We start from the raw sequence: 19,113 nt of genomic DNA, 5'->3' as shown, positions 1-19,113 counted from the left end.
TTCGGAAGACAAACAGATATGTCCTCCGAGGCAAGCGAGTAATAAAAAACGAACCTTTGCGTCTCCCCTCGAAGAGAACAAGAAGTTCCAAACGACCACAAGTGAAACACCCTCCACGGAGTGAAGCACTAAAAGATTAAGGCTTGAGTAAACCACAGCACCATAGTCCAAGAGGAAACGCTAAATGTTCGCAATGAACCAGAGACAATAACTTGCCCCTTGTTCAAAGGATAGAGCAAGACAAATGTCGGAAAACATCTGGCCTTGCTAGACTCTCCCACAAAAGAGTCAAATGACTTAAAGCCGAAAACAAAGGCAACAATTTGCAGGTCGGCGAGAATGCAACCTCTCATCAAGAGATGAACCGAGATTGCTCATCAAAACCAAAGCGACTTTAATCGAAAGAGGCAAAAGTCTAACTCAATACTCACTAGCAATAAGCTATGAAATTTAATCGACAAGAAAGGAAGCAAGCATACAGTGGGAGCTAGCTGTAGTGCCGAACGTGGAACGATCAGAGCCTAAGTTTGTCAACACAGAACTGAATAGGACAAACCCTGTAGCGACCGTTAAAACATAATGTCGCTATGTTACACCCTGGGAGGGTGTGAAGCCCGCCAGGCCTAGGAGATGACGTCAGTTCGTGACCGATCTCCTACCGAAAACAAGTGATACCTGAGAAAAAGATATCAAGCCCTCATCGGTGAGAAAAATCTCAAGAACGAGCAAACGTGTTCCTGAAGTACCCAAACTACCAGAACACTCACCCTCTAATGAACCAAGCTGTGAACCCAACATGATCCAAACGGTTAGCCAGAAGTAGGCTCTGCTGGTGCATGACCTGCTTGAGCAACTACCCAATCAAGACCGAGCGAATGACGCAGTAAAACTTCCTGCGTTAAGAGTCCAAGTCTAGCAAAGACAAGCACTCATAACTTCGTGGGTCGTGGCAGAAAGCACCAATGAATGACTATGACTATGAACTGGACCGTCGCTACCCGTAGGTAAGACAAAGTCGCCGAAACCGGCCGTCATGTTGCCCCCAAACTGACTTCAGACGCTTCTTGTCAAAACAGAGGAAGTCACAAGAAAGTCCGAACAACCTCCTCGAGAGGACAAAAACGATGAACGCTCAAAAACCGACAGCTGTCGTGAACTAAGGAGCATCCTTAAGAAAAATCCGGAATAAATTTCGCCGCCAATCAAGAAACACCCTGAATATGGCCGAAAACCCAGAACGCGTCTGATCCGCTGAGAGACTAAAAGTCAGATGCGGGGACCTACGCAAACAGTAATCATAGATGCCATCACGTACAAAACCTTACCATCCTAAACAGCCGCAGCAGAACAGGAAGTAAGATACACGGCATCACTGCTCCCAACAACCTGGACCCCAAAGGGTTGACATCAGAAGTTGCGGACAGGCAAGAACAAAGTGCTACAATTACCTGGAACGTCAAAAAAAACGAACCAGAAAAAGGCAAAATCCCTAGTACAAAACACCCGCAACACCTTGACAGTGTGGGCTGATGCTAATGCGTACAGTCCTTCACTCCGAAAACAGAAGTGAGAGACGGGATACCAAAACCACCAACAACCTGAAACCCAAAGGGTTGACATTGGAAGCCTACTTGGCAAAGAGTCCTTGTTCCCAGAACCATCATTGGCCGAAGCCGTAAATGATTGTCCCCCAACGCAGGAGTGACCTGAAGCGGGGAACTCGGAAGTGCAAAAGGATCAAAAGAATGATTGGGCTTCCCGTTCAGCTTTGGTTACGAAGCATGAAAGACGACGTGCGAGAACAATTGCTCGGAGAAGCCAGCCATGGCTGAACAGACTCCGACGCATCCCCATGAGCAGTGAACAGAGGAAAGATGCTAACAGCACCGGAACTCAACACCTTAGCCATCTCATAGGCTACAGAGGGCGACTCCCGAAACCGGAAGTGAACGCTAGTCTCATTGTCACCCTGGAAATCGCCAAATGCGAAAGGTGGTGCCGCTAAATGAGAAGACGAAGTTGTCACCCCTTCTGCAAAGTATCGAGAGGTAACCTCAGCGGCGGCATACAGCGCGCGCAAGAACCTCCTCTCAACTCGAAAGTTGTGTTCCGCCTCGGAAGAGTCATCACAATCCTCGACAACATCCACATCATCAACAAAGATGTCCGATGAAGCCCGATCATGACCGGAACCATCATTGCCCCGCAACGGAACTGATGAACTCGCCGTACCGGAACCCTGTGTAACCACACCAAGGAGGACCGGCAAAGCCGAGCTGCTACCATTGCCCGGAACCAGAGGTAGCTGGCAATCCGGAAGGGAAGGCGACCGGAAACACACCTGTGCTTCGCCCGGAAGCTGACCCATCCTGTCCCCCACCGTACGCAACCGCCTGAGCGGAAGCGTAAGCAGGAAACGGATTGCCGTTACCACCAACGACCGGAACCCCCGTAGGCTGTGAACCGGAAGTCGATGGTAACGATTTGAAAGTGCCACGATCTCCCGAAAGAAACCCTGTGGCCGGAAATCCCTTTGCCGAAGCAGTTGAACCCGAGTACGAGGGACCGGACGTACCAGCCCCAGCGTCAAGGGTGGAATAACCGTCGAGACAAACAACACGCTCGTGTGCTGAGTGCCCCGAACTTCCAAAAGTCTACCCCGGAACCGGCGGACCGGAACCAGCGGTAGCTGGCAATCCGGAAGGGAAGGCGACCGGAACACACCTGTGCTTTACCCGGAAGCTGACCCAACCTGTCCCCCACCGTCCGCAACCGCCTGAGCGGAAGCGTAGGCAGGAAACGGATTGCCGTTACCACCAACGACCGGAACCCCCGTAGGCTGTGAACCGGAAGTCGATGGTAACAAAATGAAAGTGCCACGATCTCTCGGAAGAAATCCTGTGGCCGGAAATCCCTTTGCCGAAGCAGTTGAACCCGAGTACGAGGGACCGGACGTACCGGCCCCAGCGTCAAGGGTGGAATAACCGTCGAGATGAGCAGCACGCATTTGCGCCGAACACCCCGAACTTCCACGAACACGTACCTGATCGGCCGAAGCCGAAAGCTGAGGAACAGCAACGTCCGCCGACGTAATCGTAGCGGAAAGAACAATCCTCGACAAAGAGGAAGCGTTGCCAACCCCTGGAGGCAAAGCTGGAATGGTGGAGGAAGACACACCCCTGTCAGTTGCCAGCATCTCCCTCATTTGATCCTTGAAAGTAGGAAAAAAGAGCAAACAATTCATCGCGCGAGACCGCCTGGGTCTCTTTCTCCTGCGGCGACAAAACGGGCAAGCTAGCAGGAGGATCAATCGAAACACGCAACGACTCCTTGCTCACCGGATCGAAAATTTCGCAAAAATAATTACAAAATACTAAAATCCAAAATTTTAATAATAAATTTTCATTTAATTAATATACTTACCCAACTCACATATAGCAATTAACTCTAGTTCAGTGCTGGTAACGCTGTACGCGTTCCCCTTGGTAACAAGGGAGACCACCCTAAAAAAGAGTGATCCATCCCATAATATCAGACCTATGTCCGGTCCAACATCCGTATGCGTGCGCATACGCCGCCATTTGTATCATTCGAACGAAGCCCAACTCACTACTTTTTTAGAACCCAATACCACCACAGCGGGGAGGCGGGAGGGTTTAAACGATGTGAGTTGGGTAAGTATATTAATTAAATGAAAATTTATTATTAAAATTTTGGATTAAATTACATATTATTACCCAACTCACATATAGCAGATTGCTACTATAGGTGGTGGGTACTTACCAAAACTAGGCACGCAGGACCTGTCCCGCCGCTACCATGGCAGGCAGCGCGGAGCTTCCATCCTGTCTGACAGAAGCGACGTCTCTGAGGTAAAAGTTGACGAAAACGTCCTCAGAGCGCCAATACGCAGCTTCCAGTACCTCGGCTAGCTTGCCGGACCGAAGAACTGCCACTGAGGATGCCCAGGCTCTCGCCTCATGGGTTCTAGCCGCGGTGAGAGGCAACACTGCCCTAGCATCACCCGACTGCACTAGCCACCAGGCATATGCTCGTTTGATCAGAGTGGAGATCCATTTGGCCAGAGTCACCTTCGCTATATCCTTACACCTAGCCGTGTTTAAAGATATGAAAAGAAGCTTTTGACTTTCTGACCTAACAGGCCGAGTTCGAGACAGGTAACATCGGAGAGCTCTCACAGGACAATTTGCAATATCGGGATCTCCAGGAGCCAAAATCTTGCTCAAGGGTGGAATGCGCAAGATTGGAGAAAGCTGGCCAGGTTTCTGGTTTTTCGCGAGAAAGCCGGGAACAAATTTGAGAGAAATGGAACCATCCTTCTCGAACGCAATATCCTTGTCTAAACCCGACAAAGAATGCACCTCACTACCTCTCCTAGAAGTAGAGAGAAGCGTTAAAAACACAGTCTTACGCGTCAAATCGGCCAAAGTGGCTGACAAAAGAGGCTCGAACTCATCCGAGGCTAAGAAACGTAAGACCAGGAACAAATCCCATGCAGGGAGAAGCGATTTTGAACGAGCTGCTAAAAGGGCAGCCCCCTTAATAACACTAGCGATAACCCCTCCGAGCGAAATTTTGTGGCCTAATTGCGCGAGGGTCGAAGAGATCGCCGACCTCCGGACCCTAATAGAAGAGGGAGAAGCCCCCTGATCAGCCAACCAAGACAGATGGTTGGCTACATGAATAGACCTAGGAGAAAGAGGTTTAACCCCGTTAAGCGCGCACCACCTAGACCAAGAGGCCCAGTGCGATGAGTAAACCGAAGAAGTCGATTTTCTATGCGCATGTCCAACGAATCTCAGAGTAGGGGAAGAGGCCCCTGCCCTACGCAAAGCGCTTCGGACAGAATCCACGCGTGAAGGGCCAGGATCTGTGGGTTCTCGTGCTGAACGCCTGACCGAGGCTGCACGAGATCTCCTCTTTTCAGGGCGAGAGGGATTGGGGGCCGAACTGCTAGACGCAGTAGGTCGGGAAACCAGTGCTGGCTTGGCCACAGAGGAGCGACCAGAACCAGCGCTGGTTTCTCCAAGTCCACTTTCCTGAGGACTTTGCCTAAGAGGCAGAACGGAGGGAAGGCATACGCCGGAAGATCTGACCAATCCACTTCCAGAGCATTCACCTTCCAGGCCAGAGGATCCGGGAAGGGGGACACAAAGAGAGGCAGTCTCGCCGAAAACCTCGTCGCAAAGAGATCTATCTTGGGCTTGTCGATCTGCGACCAAAGCCGCTGCAAAGACTGGTGTGTGAGAGTCCACTCTGAATGAACAATCCTGTCCCCTCTGCTCAAAGTGTCTGCAAGGACGTTCAGACTGCCCTTCAAGTACACTGCTGACAACAGAATGTGCTGGGCGTGACACCACTTGAGAATGCGACATGCAATGTCGGAAAGACTGTGAGACCGAGTCCCCCCCTGCTTGTTCACATACGACGCCACAGACATGTTGTCGGTGTGAAGACGTACATGACTGCCCTCCAGGAAAGGCTTGAACGCTAGAAGCGCCAGGGAAACGGCCTCCAACTCCAGTACATTGATATGTAGGGAGGCCTGAGAGCAATCCCAAACTCCCGAAACCATGTGCTCGTCCAGATGAGCACCCCACCCCGTCAGAGATGCGTCCGTAAACAGCTCTCTCTCCGGCGGTGGACGAACAATGGGAACACCCCGGAACAAATCCGGAAGAAGCCAAATGCCTGTGGTCTGCTGAAACCAAGTTCCCAGTGCGATCGGAACACTCCAGTCCTGGGATGTCTGATCCCACCTTGACTGCAGGGAGGCCTGAAAAGGCCTCTTGTGAACCCTGCCCAACGGAATGAGGGAAGCCATGGACCCAGAACCGAAGTCAGAACCCTTGCACTGGCGTGATTCTCTCCGTAGAGAGACCGAATCAGACCCTGAAGTTTGTCGATCCGCCTTTGAGACGGACGGACAGACCACCGAAGTGTGTCGAATTCCATGCCCAGGTAAGTAAACGTCTGGGATGGTTCCAACTCGGATTTTGTCAGGTTGACAGAGAAACCCAGCTGTGCCGCCCGACTCAGCACCCTGTGCGTATGAGCCTCGCAAAGCCCCCTGTTCTGGTGAAGGATTAACCAATCGTCCAGGTATGCTCTGAGACGGATGCCTTCCTGTCTCACAAGAGCGCAAAGCTGCCTGACCACAATCGTGAAAATCCACGGAGCTAAAGACAGGCCGAACGGCAGAGCCCTGAACTGGTAAGCTTTGCCGCCCCAAGGGAAGCGAAGCCACTTCCTGTCCGCGACATGTATGAGGACGTGAAAGTAAGCGTCTGTAAGATCGATCGACGTTGCCCAATCTCCCGGCCGTAAGGCCTCCCGAACCGAGGTTGGAGTTTCCATGGTAAAATTGATTACTCTCAGAAACTTGTTCAAAGGAGAAAGATCTAACACCGGCCTCCACGCCCCCGAGGCTTTTGGCACTACGAAAAGTCTGCCGTAAAACCCCGGGGACCGCGCGTCCAAGACCTCCTCTATAGCTCCCTTGAGCAGCAGAGCCGAGACCTCCTCCTGGACTGCGTTCCGTGCCACCAAATCCTTTGGCGCCCTGCAGGGCGGGATTATCCTGACCAGGGGAGCCTTCTGCCCTGACCAGAGAAGCCGGAACCCCGAACACACTATCCCCGTGACCCACTTGCTGGCCACCAGTTGCAGCCAGGAAGAAAGGGCCCTGGACGGGCCGCCCGCTACAACTAGCGCGGGGGCCACCGGGATGTGTTGTTCGGGGAAGTTTCATTGGGGGTGAGGCTTACGCCCCGACCCCCTGGAACCCCCGAAAGACTGACCCCTCTTAGGGTATGGAGCTCCACGCCCCCTACCCCTGGAGGAGGATGACTGCTTCTGGGCCTTCCCACCACCTGACGAAGACGTCTGAGGCTTAGCGGAAGAAAACGCCTGAGTCTGAGACTTGCCCTGAGGCTTCTGGAAGCCCTGTGAAGCCAAACGCGCGATCGCTACATCCCGCGCGTCCTGCGTCTCTTTCTGGAGTGCATCGAAAGACGCCTGCCCTAGGAGAGACCCCTCAGCAAAAGGGGAGACCTTCAGCCGCTCCACAGTCGCGGTGTCCCGAAATCTGGACCCCGACAAGAAGGCTGACCTCCTTGACAGAACTGCGTGAGTATACAGCCGGGCAGACAAAGCAACCTGTTCTCTAGTCACCTTGCCCAGAGTAGCCAGCAGTGTGGAAACATCTGTCGGCAACGCATCGAACCGAAATTCAAAAGGATCAAGAGATGTGGCAATCGATCTGGACAAAGACCTTTGCAGAGACTCCGACACTGACGTGAGTTCCAGCAAAGACCTTCCAACTTCCTCCACAGCCGCGAGAGAACCGTCAGTACATGGGACAACTCTATCCCTACTGTACCCGTCTTCTCTCAAAGCAGCAAGTTCCGGCGTCACCGGAAGTGCCCCTGACGGCAGAGCAAAAGAGTCCATCAGATCCAAAGGATAAGGGGTAAGCTTGAACTTCGGAACACCGGAAGCAGCCCGAGCCCCAGGCTGAGCCAGCCAAGAGACGACGTCTTCCGGGGCCTCGCCGTGCTGAACCAACAACGGCACCGCCGGTTTGCGTTTACCACACAAGACGTTAGCCATCTCATAGGCAATAGTTGACGATTCCCGGAAGCGGAAGCGAGGCCGTTGCTCCTGTGCACTCCGGAAATCGTCAAAAGCAGAGCGAGGTGGGTGAAGCTGAGCCTTGTCCTTCACCACCCCTTCCGGAAAGTATCTGAACGCCGTTTCCGCCGCCAGCGCCACTGCGGCTGACAGCTTCGCGGGCAAATTCAGTTGGGAATCCTCTACCACTGAGGCATCCCTGTCTTCCGCCCTACACTCCGACTCGAGATCAAGCTCGGAGCCAGGAGGCAGAACATCAGACCGTTTATCGTCGGCAGAACCGACCACTTCCTGCCCCCTGGGCGGAAGAGGACTAAAACGGTCCCCGATATTCTCATAAAGAGACGTACGGAGGCGCTCGTCCTTTCGCTGCTCATAAGAACTCTCACGACATCCATCGCCAGAGAGAGCCCCCTGAGCTCGCACACCGGCAAGCGGTGTAGACATACCTTGTACTGGTGTCACATTCAGAAGAGACACCAACTTGGTACTCCCATCCTGCGAAGCATGGACATCCGCCCGAGTCACAGTCGCCGAAGGCTGAGCGGAAGTCGAAGCCGGAACTGCAGGAGACTGCCGTAACTGTGCTAAAGAGAGAACATCAGAAACACCCGACGGAAGCGCACGTAATTCCTCCCTAGTGGAAGATAATTCCGACGCAAGTGTCGAAACTTGAGCGCTCAAAGTCAACAATAAAGACGCAACTTCAGCTGGCGCTAACCCAGGGCAGCCATCTGAAGTTGAAGCAGAAGCAGAAGCAGAAGAAGAAGTTCTTTTGCGCGAACCACCACTCTTGCCAGAACGTAAACAAGCCTGACCGGAAGTTAAACTGACGTCTGCTAACACGGGAGATTTAACAGAAGTTGAATCAGAAGAAACAGACGCGGATTTTCCTGCGCCCTTCTCTCTCCTCGAGCTACGTTTAGGAGGCGAATCGTCAGGCACCTGCCTCGAACTAGGCTTCCTATTCACGCTATCAACAAGCGCAGCCTCCGCCATAGCGAAAGAACTCACGAAAAATTTCAAAGAAAAACAATTTCAGAAAAATTTCACAAGTACAAAACGAGCGACGAAAAACGTCGCTAAAGTTATAACAAAACGGAAAGATCTCACCACACAGCGTAGGTAAAGGTGAACAGTTAGGCGACGACCAAGGGGAGATGCCAAAGCCAAAGACTATGACAAAATGCTGAAGACAGCAGGAGCGTACATCAGGAGCGTCCTTCCCAGTTGAACCGCTGAGAGAGAATGATACAAATGGCGGCGTATGCGCACGCATACGGATGTTGGACCGGACATAGGTCTGATATTATGGGATGGATCACTCTTTTTTAGGGTGGTCTCCCTTGTTACCAAGGGGAACGCGTACAGCGTTACCAGCACTGAACTAGAGTTAATTGCTATATGTGAGTTGGGTAATAATATGTAATTTAATGCAAATGGAGGCATGCACCCGTAACACCGGGCACTGCCTACACTAGGTTGAAGCAACAAAAAACTCCAGAAAACGGAGCCAAAAGTTCAACAACCGGCAGAAAAAATAATGCAAATGGCGGCACGTCACAACGCAAGTCCGCCATGTTGACGACTAGAACTCCGTCAAGACGGAGACATGTAGTAAAAAACAGAATACCAACACACAAAGGTCGGCACAGGTAAAGACAAAATAATCTGTAAAAGATAAGTCATAAGACCTAAGCTTACACAACAGAACAAACTGCTCAGCAGGTAACAAAGTACCCTGCCCGACAGAGCTAACGCTAAAGACCGCCATGTTGAAACTACAACTCCGAGAACAGAGAACAAGCTTTAACATAACACGAACAAAGGCGGCGCAAGCTCACCAAGCCTGTAAGGAGTAAGTCACTAGACTTAAGCTTAACGAAAGAACACACTGCTCAGCAGGGAAACGAAAGTCGCCTGTCTGGCAGCACTACAGTAAAAGTCGCCGTGTTAAAAGTACAACTCCGTAAGACGGAGCACGAAGTACAAAGCCATTTACCAACAAATGCAAATGGCGGCACAAGCTATAACAAGAAAACGTTACAGATAAGTCACTAGACTAAGCTTGAACAACAAAATAACTGCTAGGCGGGAAAACGAAAGTCACCCGCCTGGCAGCACTACAGTAAAATCCGTGTAAACAGAACGACTCCGTAAGACGGAGCACAAAGTACGACGCCATATACCAACAAATGCAAATGGCGGCACAAGCTATAACAAGAAAACGTTACAGATAAGTCACTAGACTAGGCTTGAACAACAAAATAACTGCTCAGCGGGAGAGACAAAACATGTCTGAGAGAGCAACAGCTCTCTCCCGCCCAAGTGAAAACCAAACAAACTCCGAGAAACGGAGAAAGACATTTTCACAAGTGAACAGTTACCATAAACAAACGTTGTAAACCAGAAAGATCTCACCAACAGCTAGCAAGATGAACCAGGGTCAAAAGGTCGTCCTCACAGGAGACCCAAGGCTGAAAAGCCCAGCAAGTACCAACACGTCTGTACAGCACGGTGTTGAAGAAGGGAATGAGTTTGCCGGTGATATGTGCCGCGCATGCGCGGGCTACCGGTGAGGGGAGGTAACTACCAGGGCCTTGTTGTCAAGGTTTTGTTTTGATTTGGGGGTTACCTCCCCCTGTTTCCAGGGTTAGTACTTCAATGTCTTACGCATCAAACTGAAGTTAATGCTATTTATGCGAGTTGTAGTAAGAATATGTTATTTAATCAGATCATTCACACATACAAGCCATCAAGAACTTGAAGTTTGGAAACCGACCGTAAAGAAAGGGAAATGACACAAGCAGCTACTCACGGCGGTAGGTGGAGGTACTTCTCATAGAGTTTCTCGGGGATGTCCACCTTTCCTTCACACAGATTGTACAGGTGCTTGATGTGCTGTGAGGAATGAAAAACAACCTTTCAATTAATTAGCCTTAAAGAAATAAATTTGAATAGGTAAAAGCTGCTCATCACGTTGAAACTCAGCTAAAAATGCCACAATTAGTGAATTACCGACACAGAGTTCTTATCTTACAAACTGATGCACACATGCTGTCCTCACAGACACTTTCATGGACAAGAGGATGTCTTTCAAACACGCACAATCGCCCTCCCTCTCAAAATTACACACACAAGCACATACACCTTAAATCACACACACACACACACACACACACACACACACACACACACATACACACATACACACACACACACACACACACACACACATACAGAGAGAGAGAGAGAGAGGGGAGGGGAAGTATGGAAGGCGAAAAGGGTCAAATGATCGAGCAAAAGGATCGTGCAAAAGGATCGATCCTTTTACAAGATACTTTTGAACGAGCAGTTTCATCGCGCTGTTTCGGAAAATCATGGAACGGATTAGCACAAAGAACGAATCTAGAAAGTAAAGTAAGTAGATTACGTGTTCTGGTGTGGCGTGAAGGAGCATGAAATATCAAGAGAAATAAAGAAAAACTTCTTCTTGTTTTAGCGAGTACATTTATGGGTGTGTAGTTAAAATTACTGTGTTTGGCGTGAAGCGTTCGTCTGCAACAGATCTAGATGTACCACTTTCAGCACGTGTACAGGAACGTGTACGGGTAACGTCATCAAATCTAGTTTTTACGTCACGAGTTTGAGCCGAGATCTGCAGTCTTGGTAAACAACGTATGATTTGGAACATTGGAGAAAAAAAGTGAGTCACGGGTGACGGAATATCTACACGTACAGGTCTTTGCTACACGTTCGATCATCTAGAACACTGGACGCACGTACACGCGAACTGAACTCTGAAGTCAGTTTGCCACCAAAATGTGAACTCCAGACTGTGTGCCGGTAAAATTCCGGTCCCACTTTTTATCGGCCTCGGATCTAGTAAAAGGATCGATCCTTTTGCACGATACTTTTGCTCTTGTGTTTGACCCTTTCCGCGCGTAGGGCGGAAAGGGTCAAACGCAAAAAGTATGCATCCTTTTACTCGATCCTTTTGCTCGATCATTTGACCCTTTTCGCCTTCCATAGGGAAGGAGGGAAGGAGGGATGGAGGGAGAGAGAGAGAGAGAAAAACAAGAGAAAGAGAGAGAAAGAGAGAGAGGGGGAGGGAGGGATGAAGGGAGGGAGGGAGAGAGAGAGAGAGAGAGAGAACTACTGACATCAGGATTGTCTTCAGCCATGCCTCTCCTGAGTAGCTCAGAGCGGTAGATCATGGACACAATGTTGGTCTTGAGACTCTTCAGCCGGGTTTGCTGTGCCAGGGGGTCTAGCCACACCGTGTTCTGCAGTCTGCACACGCACACAATCAGCACCATTTGTCATTTCATTTCTGCTACTTTATTCTCATTTCTTTTACTTTATTATTCCATTGCTGGGAAATACCTCCCAGTTGAAAGCTAGCAGCAACAAGAATCGCTACCCCTTGTGTGTGTGTTTTTTGGTGCAATCAGCCACCTACACCTGGTCTTTTATGTGCCACTGTGGTAACACAGGGGTGGGACATGGATACCATCTCTGAGTCTGCACATGAAGTCAGTCCCTGCCTCGATACAAACCCGTGACCATAGGATCACAAATAGAAATACAGTTCTCTTCCAACCTAGCTATACCTGGCCCAATCACTGTTGCTTTCATCATCATCATCATCATTGTAGCTGTTTGTTGTCATGTTCAGTTATCATCATCTTCATCATCACTGTCGTCATCACCAGGTCCACCTGTCTATAACAACCATCTTTGGCTTGGCTGGTTATTATAGACAGGTTTGACTGTATCACAATGAAAAGTTTCAAGCATGACATACCTGAGCACAATGGTTCCATACAGGTCTTTTCCCATGAGTTGCTTGGCAGCAAAGTCCTTGGACTGTAAAAACAGAGGTTAGGGTGTCATTTTCATGTTCTAACATGAACGAATGTAAGACAATGAAACATCCATAAGAGAAGATAATAACAGGAGCAAAGCAACACAAAGAAACTAATTTTGTTTTTAATAGTAATATTTAACAAACCTTATTCTAAAATTTGGAGAGTAATTTTAAATTCAGAACCTACATGCAATTTTCTACTGTTCTTCTTCTTCTTGTTGTGCGTTCATGGACTGCAACTCCGACATACACTCGTGTCTTGCTTGAGTGTTTTTTTTACAAGTCTGACCGGTTCTTTCCCCAGCCATTAAGGAAGCCATACTCTGTTTTGGGGGGGAATTTCACTGTTTATATTATGAATACAGTGGGACCCCCCCCCCCCCCCCTCTTTTTAAGACCCCTGACATACGACTCCCCTGTTTTAACACCCAGCTTTCTCAGATTTGTGAGTCAAGCGCATTATTGGCAGATCTGTTCGGGTCTTCAAAGGGAGGTTGCACTGTAGCTGAAAAATGTCTCCCCTTTAAATTCAATGCATGTACGTGAGATGGAACATTGCAGTAAAGTTGGCTATGTCAACCTTAACACACACGTACGCTCTGTGAGATTCCCTGAACAAAGACGTGACTTACACTGTTGGTCCAGTTTGAATCCCCGTCAACCGGTCGCACACGGCAAGCAAACACCTCCACTGCCTGCAACATGCATACAATCTTTTTTTCATTTTTTTCATTGGGTCGCTTCCTCCCAGTAGAAAGCTAGCAGCAACAGAGTTGCACTACCCAGGTATGTGCATGTTTAGGTGTAATCAGCCGCCTGTTCTCATGGCAGAATGACCGAGGTCTTTTACGTGCCACAGTGGTGACACGGGGGTGGAACATGGATAACGTCTCTGAGTCTGCAAATAAAGTTGACCCGTGTCCGGCCCGGCCCGGATTCAAACCCGTGACCCTCGGGGGAGGGGGGGGGGGGCTTTTACTTGTGCCTGATTGCTGCTGTCATCATGCTCCATCTTGTAAACCAGCTTTTCTGCATCAAACACACATGCAAACTCAGTCACACAGACAGAACTAAAATAGACAGACAGATACACAGAGACAGAGGCACACAGCCAGAGACACAGACAGACACGCATAGACAGAGACACAGCCAGAGGCACAGTCAGAGGCACACAGCCAGAGACACAGACAGAGGCACAGACAGAGGCACACAGCCAGAGACACAGACAGACACGCATAGACAGAGACACAGACAGAGGCACAGACAGACACGCATAGACAGAGACACAGACAGAAGCACACAGCCAGAGACACAGACAGACACGCATAGACAGAGACACAGACAGACACGCATAGACAGAGACACAGACAGACACGCATAGACAGAGGCACAGACAGAGGCACACAGCCAGAGACACAGACAGACACGCATAGACAGAGACACAGACAGACACGCATAGACAGAGACACAGACAGACACGCATAGACAGAGACACAGACAGACACGCATAGACAGAGACACAGACAGACACACATAGACAGAGACACAGACAGACACGCATAGACAGAGACACAGACAGAGGCACAGTCAGAGGCACACAGCCAGAGACAAAGACAGACACGCATAGACAGAGACACAGACAGAGGCACAGTCACACATATACATAGAGTCTGACTCACCAAGGGAGGGATGTCTTGCAACTTCTGTGGCAGCTTGAGCAGCTGTTCGAGATGCACTTCCAACTCCCGCCCCTCATCCACATAGAATGCCTGCAAACACACACAAGAGCTCCTGAAGCAAAACCTACTGCACTGAAATAATCTACAAAAGGCAATTTGATTTTAGTTCAGTATCTCCCATAAATCTTAATTGAGTTCAGTATCTCTGATGAATTGTTTTGAGAAGCTGTTGTCATAAAAGCTATTGCACATACTGTTCTTTTGACAGACTGTTAGCCACAGATGTACAGGCATGGAGAGATCTGTGAATTGAATTAGGCTGTCCAGCAGATACAGCTCTGTCCAACTGTTGAAGAAAACATCCGAACAGCTACTTTTTTTTGTCCTTAGATTTAGAAGGCAAGCTTCATCATGTTCTAACATGTTTAACCAGTGATTTTGGTAAGAATGGTATCATGTAGTCCTGTGAAGTTACCCTAATGGAAATTCGGACAGCTTTCTTTCTGGGGAAAGCGAGCTACCCATATTTGTTTCTTTTTTTTTCTGCATGCATGTGTTCATGTTTTAAAGCCCTGAGACCTTTGCTGTGAACTTGGGGTCTTTACCGTGTGCATGTGTGCACTCAAGCATGTTCGGACAGAGGAGAGTCTGCACAAAATGGACTCTGGAAAATAAATCCCACACTGAACCCGGGATTCGAACTCATGCCGATATCGACAAGCTTGCTTCCAAGACAGCGCACTACCAACTGAGCTACTTGCCAACCCCAACGAAGAGCAGAAGAGTGCAGCAGAATTACCTTCACCGTTGTGGTCCCAGAAGTCAGTGAACCATGCAGCGTCGTCACCACTCTTGCCCTGGAAATGATTCAACAAGTCCTGTAAAACATACACGTATTACAACCTGAGTCAGGGCTAATGGTGTCATCATGTTATCCCTTATACACTTGAAGCCCCCTTTTAAGACACTCCCCTCCCTCTCCCCCCAAATTAAGACTCCCTCCCTTTTAAGACCCTGTTTTCTCAAGATTTTCTGTTTATAGCCTCTATAAATTTCCCCCCATATTAAGACTCTCTCCATGTCTAGACCTAACTAGTAAACTGTTCAGAAAGTACAAGGACCCATTACAGATGAAATTTACAATTCCTGAAATCAAACTGGTAAATTCCTATAACGTTGCAATACCATGGACCAGAAACACGTACCTGTGGAAGAGTCCGTCGTCATCTTTCACCGCCGCCAAAAACCGAAGACCTGCACAGACAGAAAACTGCTAAAATGGAAAATTTCCTAAATAAATTATCATTTAATTAATATACTTACCCGAATCACATTAGCATTGAGTCACCTGAGATGCTTATCACTGAAAAACGCTTACCCGGCTAAAGAATTTAAAGGGAAGCAACCCCATCACCAAAACGAAAGTGAAAGTAGCTTTGGTAATGGGCCAGTACACCGGGAGTTACCTCCCATACGGGCGTATGCCACGTCACTTCCTCTAGGAACACGTGCCTATTATCATACGGCTTTAAAAAATCTTAAAACCATAAGCGGGGCAGGTGGGAGGGAATACAGTATGTGATTCGGGTAAGTATATTAATTAAATGATAATTTATTTAGGAAATTTTCCATTTAATATCATATTCTTACTCCGAATCACATTAGCAGATAACATCAACAAGGCGGTGGGCTAGAAATGAATCAAAACTCACCATCAAGTTCTGGACAGGAACTGGCCTGCTGCTATGAGCGCTGGAAGGCCTCTGGAGCCATCCTGTCGAAGAGCTGTGACGTCCCGAAGATAAAAGTTTATGAAAACATCTTCGGAACGCCAATACGCAGTTGTCAGCACCTCCTCTAGACGTCTGGAGCGCAGAACTGCCAGAGAGGATGCCCACGCCCTCGTCTCATGGGCTCGGGCCGAGTCAAGTGGCAAGGAGGGCATAACCCCCCCCCTCTTTGTGCGCCTCCACTCATAAGCCTGCTTGATGAGCGAGGACACCCACCGGGCCAACGTTACCTTCGACAAATCTTTCTCGCGCCTAGTAAGGAGAGAGATAAACAACAACTTCTGAGAACTAGACCGAATCGGCTGAGTCCGGGCTAAGTACAGACGAAGTGCCCTCACAGGGCAATTGACCGAATCGGGGTCACCCGGGGCCAACGCGCTGGTCAGAGCCTTAACTCTAACCAGCGGAGAGGCCTGCCCCGGAGACTGATTCTTGGCCAGGAAATCAGGCCGGAAACGCAAAGATGCGGAACCGTCCGGCTCAAAGGAGATATCTCCAGGCTGACCCGACAGGGCGTGGACCTCGCTACCCCGTCGGGCCGTAGCCAACAAAAGGAGAAACAGCGCTTTGCGAGTGACATTGAACAGACTGGCCTCGCTTAAAGGCTCAAAATCCGCAGAACGAAGGAATTCCAGGATTAAAAACAAGTCCCACTTGGGAGCGGGCAAACGAGCTTTAGCTTCCTTAAGAGCAGCCCCTTTAATGACTGCAGCTATAACGCCCCCGACTCGAACAGAACGACCAATCTGCTGAAGAGTCGCCGAGATAGCGGAGCGCCGGACCCTCAACGAGGAGACTGAGGCGCCCTGTGAAGACATGAAAGAGAGGTGGTTAGCGACCCGAATAGAGCGCGGAGCCACCGAACTCACCCCTCTAGCTGAACACCAGGCAGTCCATGCCTTCCAGTGGGAAGCATAAACTGAAGAGGTGGACGCTCTATGCGAGCGAGCCACCAAGTCCAGAGTCAAAGACGACGCCCCAGAGCGCTTCAGCGAGTCCCGAACAACTTCCACACGTGAAGCTTCAGAAGACTGGGCTCCTCGTGTGGAATGCCTGTTCGGGGCTGCACTAGTTCCCCTCGCACGAGTGCGAGAGGAATGGGGGGCCCTTGGGCAAGCCGAAGAAGATCTGGAAACCAGACCTGCGACGGCCACAGAGGAGCGACCAGAAGAAGAAAGGCCGGCTCCTCCATCTCCGCTTTCCGGATTACTCGGCTGAGTAACGGAAAGGGAGGAGTCTGAAGATCTGTATGTGCCCCCCAACCCTCCCTGGACGCATCTGTAAAGAGGTCCAGGTCGGGGAGGGGCACGACGATCGGAACACCTCTGCAGACCCACTCCGTGTGCAACCACGGAAGGGTCGCAGACTGGAACCATCCCTGCAAAGGGATGAGGGCGTCCCAGTCCACCAGAGGAGAGTCCACAAACGGCTTCAGCGCGAACTGAAGCGGACATTTGTGGACCCGGCCCAGTGAAACCAGAAGAGCCATAGACTCCATCTGCCCCAAGATGGAGGCGAGCGAGCGGATGGAAGCCATCAGGAGAGGTAAAGTGGAGCGAATCTGAGCTTGGAGCTTGTCCACCCTTCTCTGAGAAGGCTGGACAGTCCAAGCGACCGTGTCGAAAGACATCTCCAGATAAGTGAATGTCTGTGACGGGGTCAGCTCCGACTTTACCCGGTTGATCGAGAACCCCAACCAGTTGGATTCTCGAAGAACCGTCAGGGTATCCTGCGAACAGCCGCTCTGGGACTGGTTCATGATGAGCCAGTCGTCCAGATAAGCCCGCAGACGGATACCCTGGGACCTCACCAGTGCACAGACCTGTCTTACCACCATGGTGAAAATCCACGGTGCGAGAGACAGCCCGAAAGGGAGTGCGCGAAACTGGTAGATCTGATCTCCCCACCGGAAACGAAGCCATTTCCGGTCGGTCGGATGCATAAGAATGTGAAAGTATGCGTCCGTGAGATCGATCGAGGTCACCCAGTCTCCTGGGCGGAGAGAGTCTCGGACAGAGGCTGGCGTCTCCATCTTGAATTTTATCTCCCTCAAGAAAGTATTGAGGAGAGATAAATCCAACACGGGACGCCATCCTCCTGATGCTTTGGGAACAGCGACCAGACGCCCGTAAAATCCCAGGGAGCTGTGGACCCGAACTCTCTCCACCGCGCCCTTCTGCTCCAGGGAGGCAATTTCCGACTGCAAGACGGAACGTGCTTCCTGCGAGAAGGGGGGCTTGAACCGCGGAGGCACTCGGGTAAGAGGCGCCTTTTCCTCCCGCCAGAGTAGACGGAAGCCCGAACTCACCACTCCCACAATCCATTGGCTGTCTACTACCGACATCCAACGAGAAAGTGCCCGGGAGGGGCCTCCCGCCATCACCAAGGTGGAGGGCGGGAGGGAGGTGAGATCGGGAGCGCTTCATTGGGGGTGTGGCTTACTTCCAGAGCCGCCACGCCCCCTCCCCGATGCCGTCCTCTTCTTCCCACCACGAGCGGCCGGCGAAGCCTGCCGCTTCTGAGCTGGCTTGGGGTTAGACGATGTCTGAGCCTGCTTCTGTTTAGAAGGCTGAGACTGTTTCACCCCCTTCAGAGTGTAGTCAAGGAACTGACTGTCCTTGTTTGACTGAATCTCCTTCTGTCTGGCATCCAGTGCCAGCGGACAGAAGAGAGACTCCTCTGAGACCGGGGAGACTCTCAAGGTCTCCCTAGTAGCCAGCTCCGTGAATTGGGACTGCGAGAGGAAGAGATCCCTCCTGCAGAGTACCGCTTGGGTGTACTGCAGGGAGGAAAGACGCAATTGTTCCTCATTGACCTTGGCCAATGCGGTCAAAAGCGCAGAGACATCGTCCGCATTCTGTTCTTCACTGAGAGTGAAAGGAACTAGCGAATCGGTCAATGCCCGAGACAGAGCCCGAACGAGAGTCTCCGCAATGGAGGACAGTTCGATCTGCCGACGTCCAACCTCCTCAGCAGAGAGGAGGGAAGCCTCGGAAACCGGCAAAACCGAATCACGCTTGATCGGTTTAGCCAGAAGAGGCAGCAATTCCCGGGAAACCGGAAGGGTAGCCCTAGGGAGTGCAAAAGACGCCAGCCAATTCTGGCTCTGATTGGGCATGCC

General features: G+C 50.4%; 1 protein-coding gene across 1 annotated transcript in view; it reads right to left on the bottom strand.

Annotated features, from left to right (window-relative positions):
* The window catches only part of LOC138976380 (uncharacterized), a 98,236-nt gene that overhangs the window by 40,257 nt on the left and 38,866 nt on the right, over positions 1 to 19,113 (bottom strand). Inside the window, exons 22-28 of the mRNA XM_070349267.1 lie at positions 15,408 to 15,456; positions 15,002 to 15,059; positions 14,203 to 14,292; positions 13,156 to 13,218; positions 12,461 to 12,522; positions 11,817 to 11,946; positions 10,472 to 10,554 (exon numbers count right to left, since the gene is read on the bottom strand). Of these exons, the coding sequence (XP_070205368.1) occupies positions 10,472 to 10,554; positions 11,817 to 11,946; positions 12,461 to 12,522; positions 13,156 to 13,218; positions 14,203 to 14,292; positions 15,002 to 15,059; positions 15,408 to 15,456 (535 nt within the window). The remainder of the gene's footprint in view (positions 1 to 10,471; positions 10,555 to 11,816; positions 11,947 to 12,460; positions 12,523 to 13,155; positions 13,219 to 14,202; positions 14,293 to 15,001; positions 15,060 to 15,407; positions 15,457 to 19,113) is intronic.

Source organism: Littorina saxatilis, linkage group LG1 (assembly GCF_037325665.1).
Source record: "Littorina saxatilis isolate snail1 linkage group LG1, US_GU_Lsax_2.0, whole genome shotgun sequence".
In the NCBI taxonomy this organism is placed as follows: Eukaryota; Metazoa; Mollusca; class Gastropoda; order Littorinimorpha; family Littorinidae; genus Littorina; species Littorina saxatilis.
The sequence above is the reverse complement of the archived record's forward strand: the minus strand, read 5'-3'. Positions and strand labels throughout refer to the sequence as shown.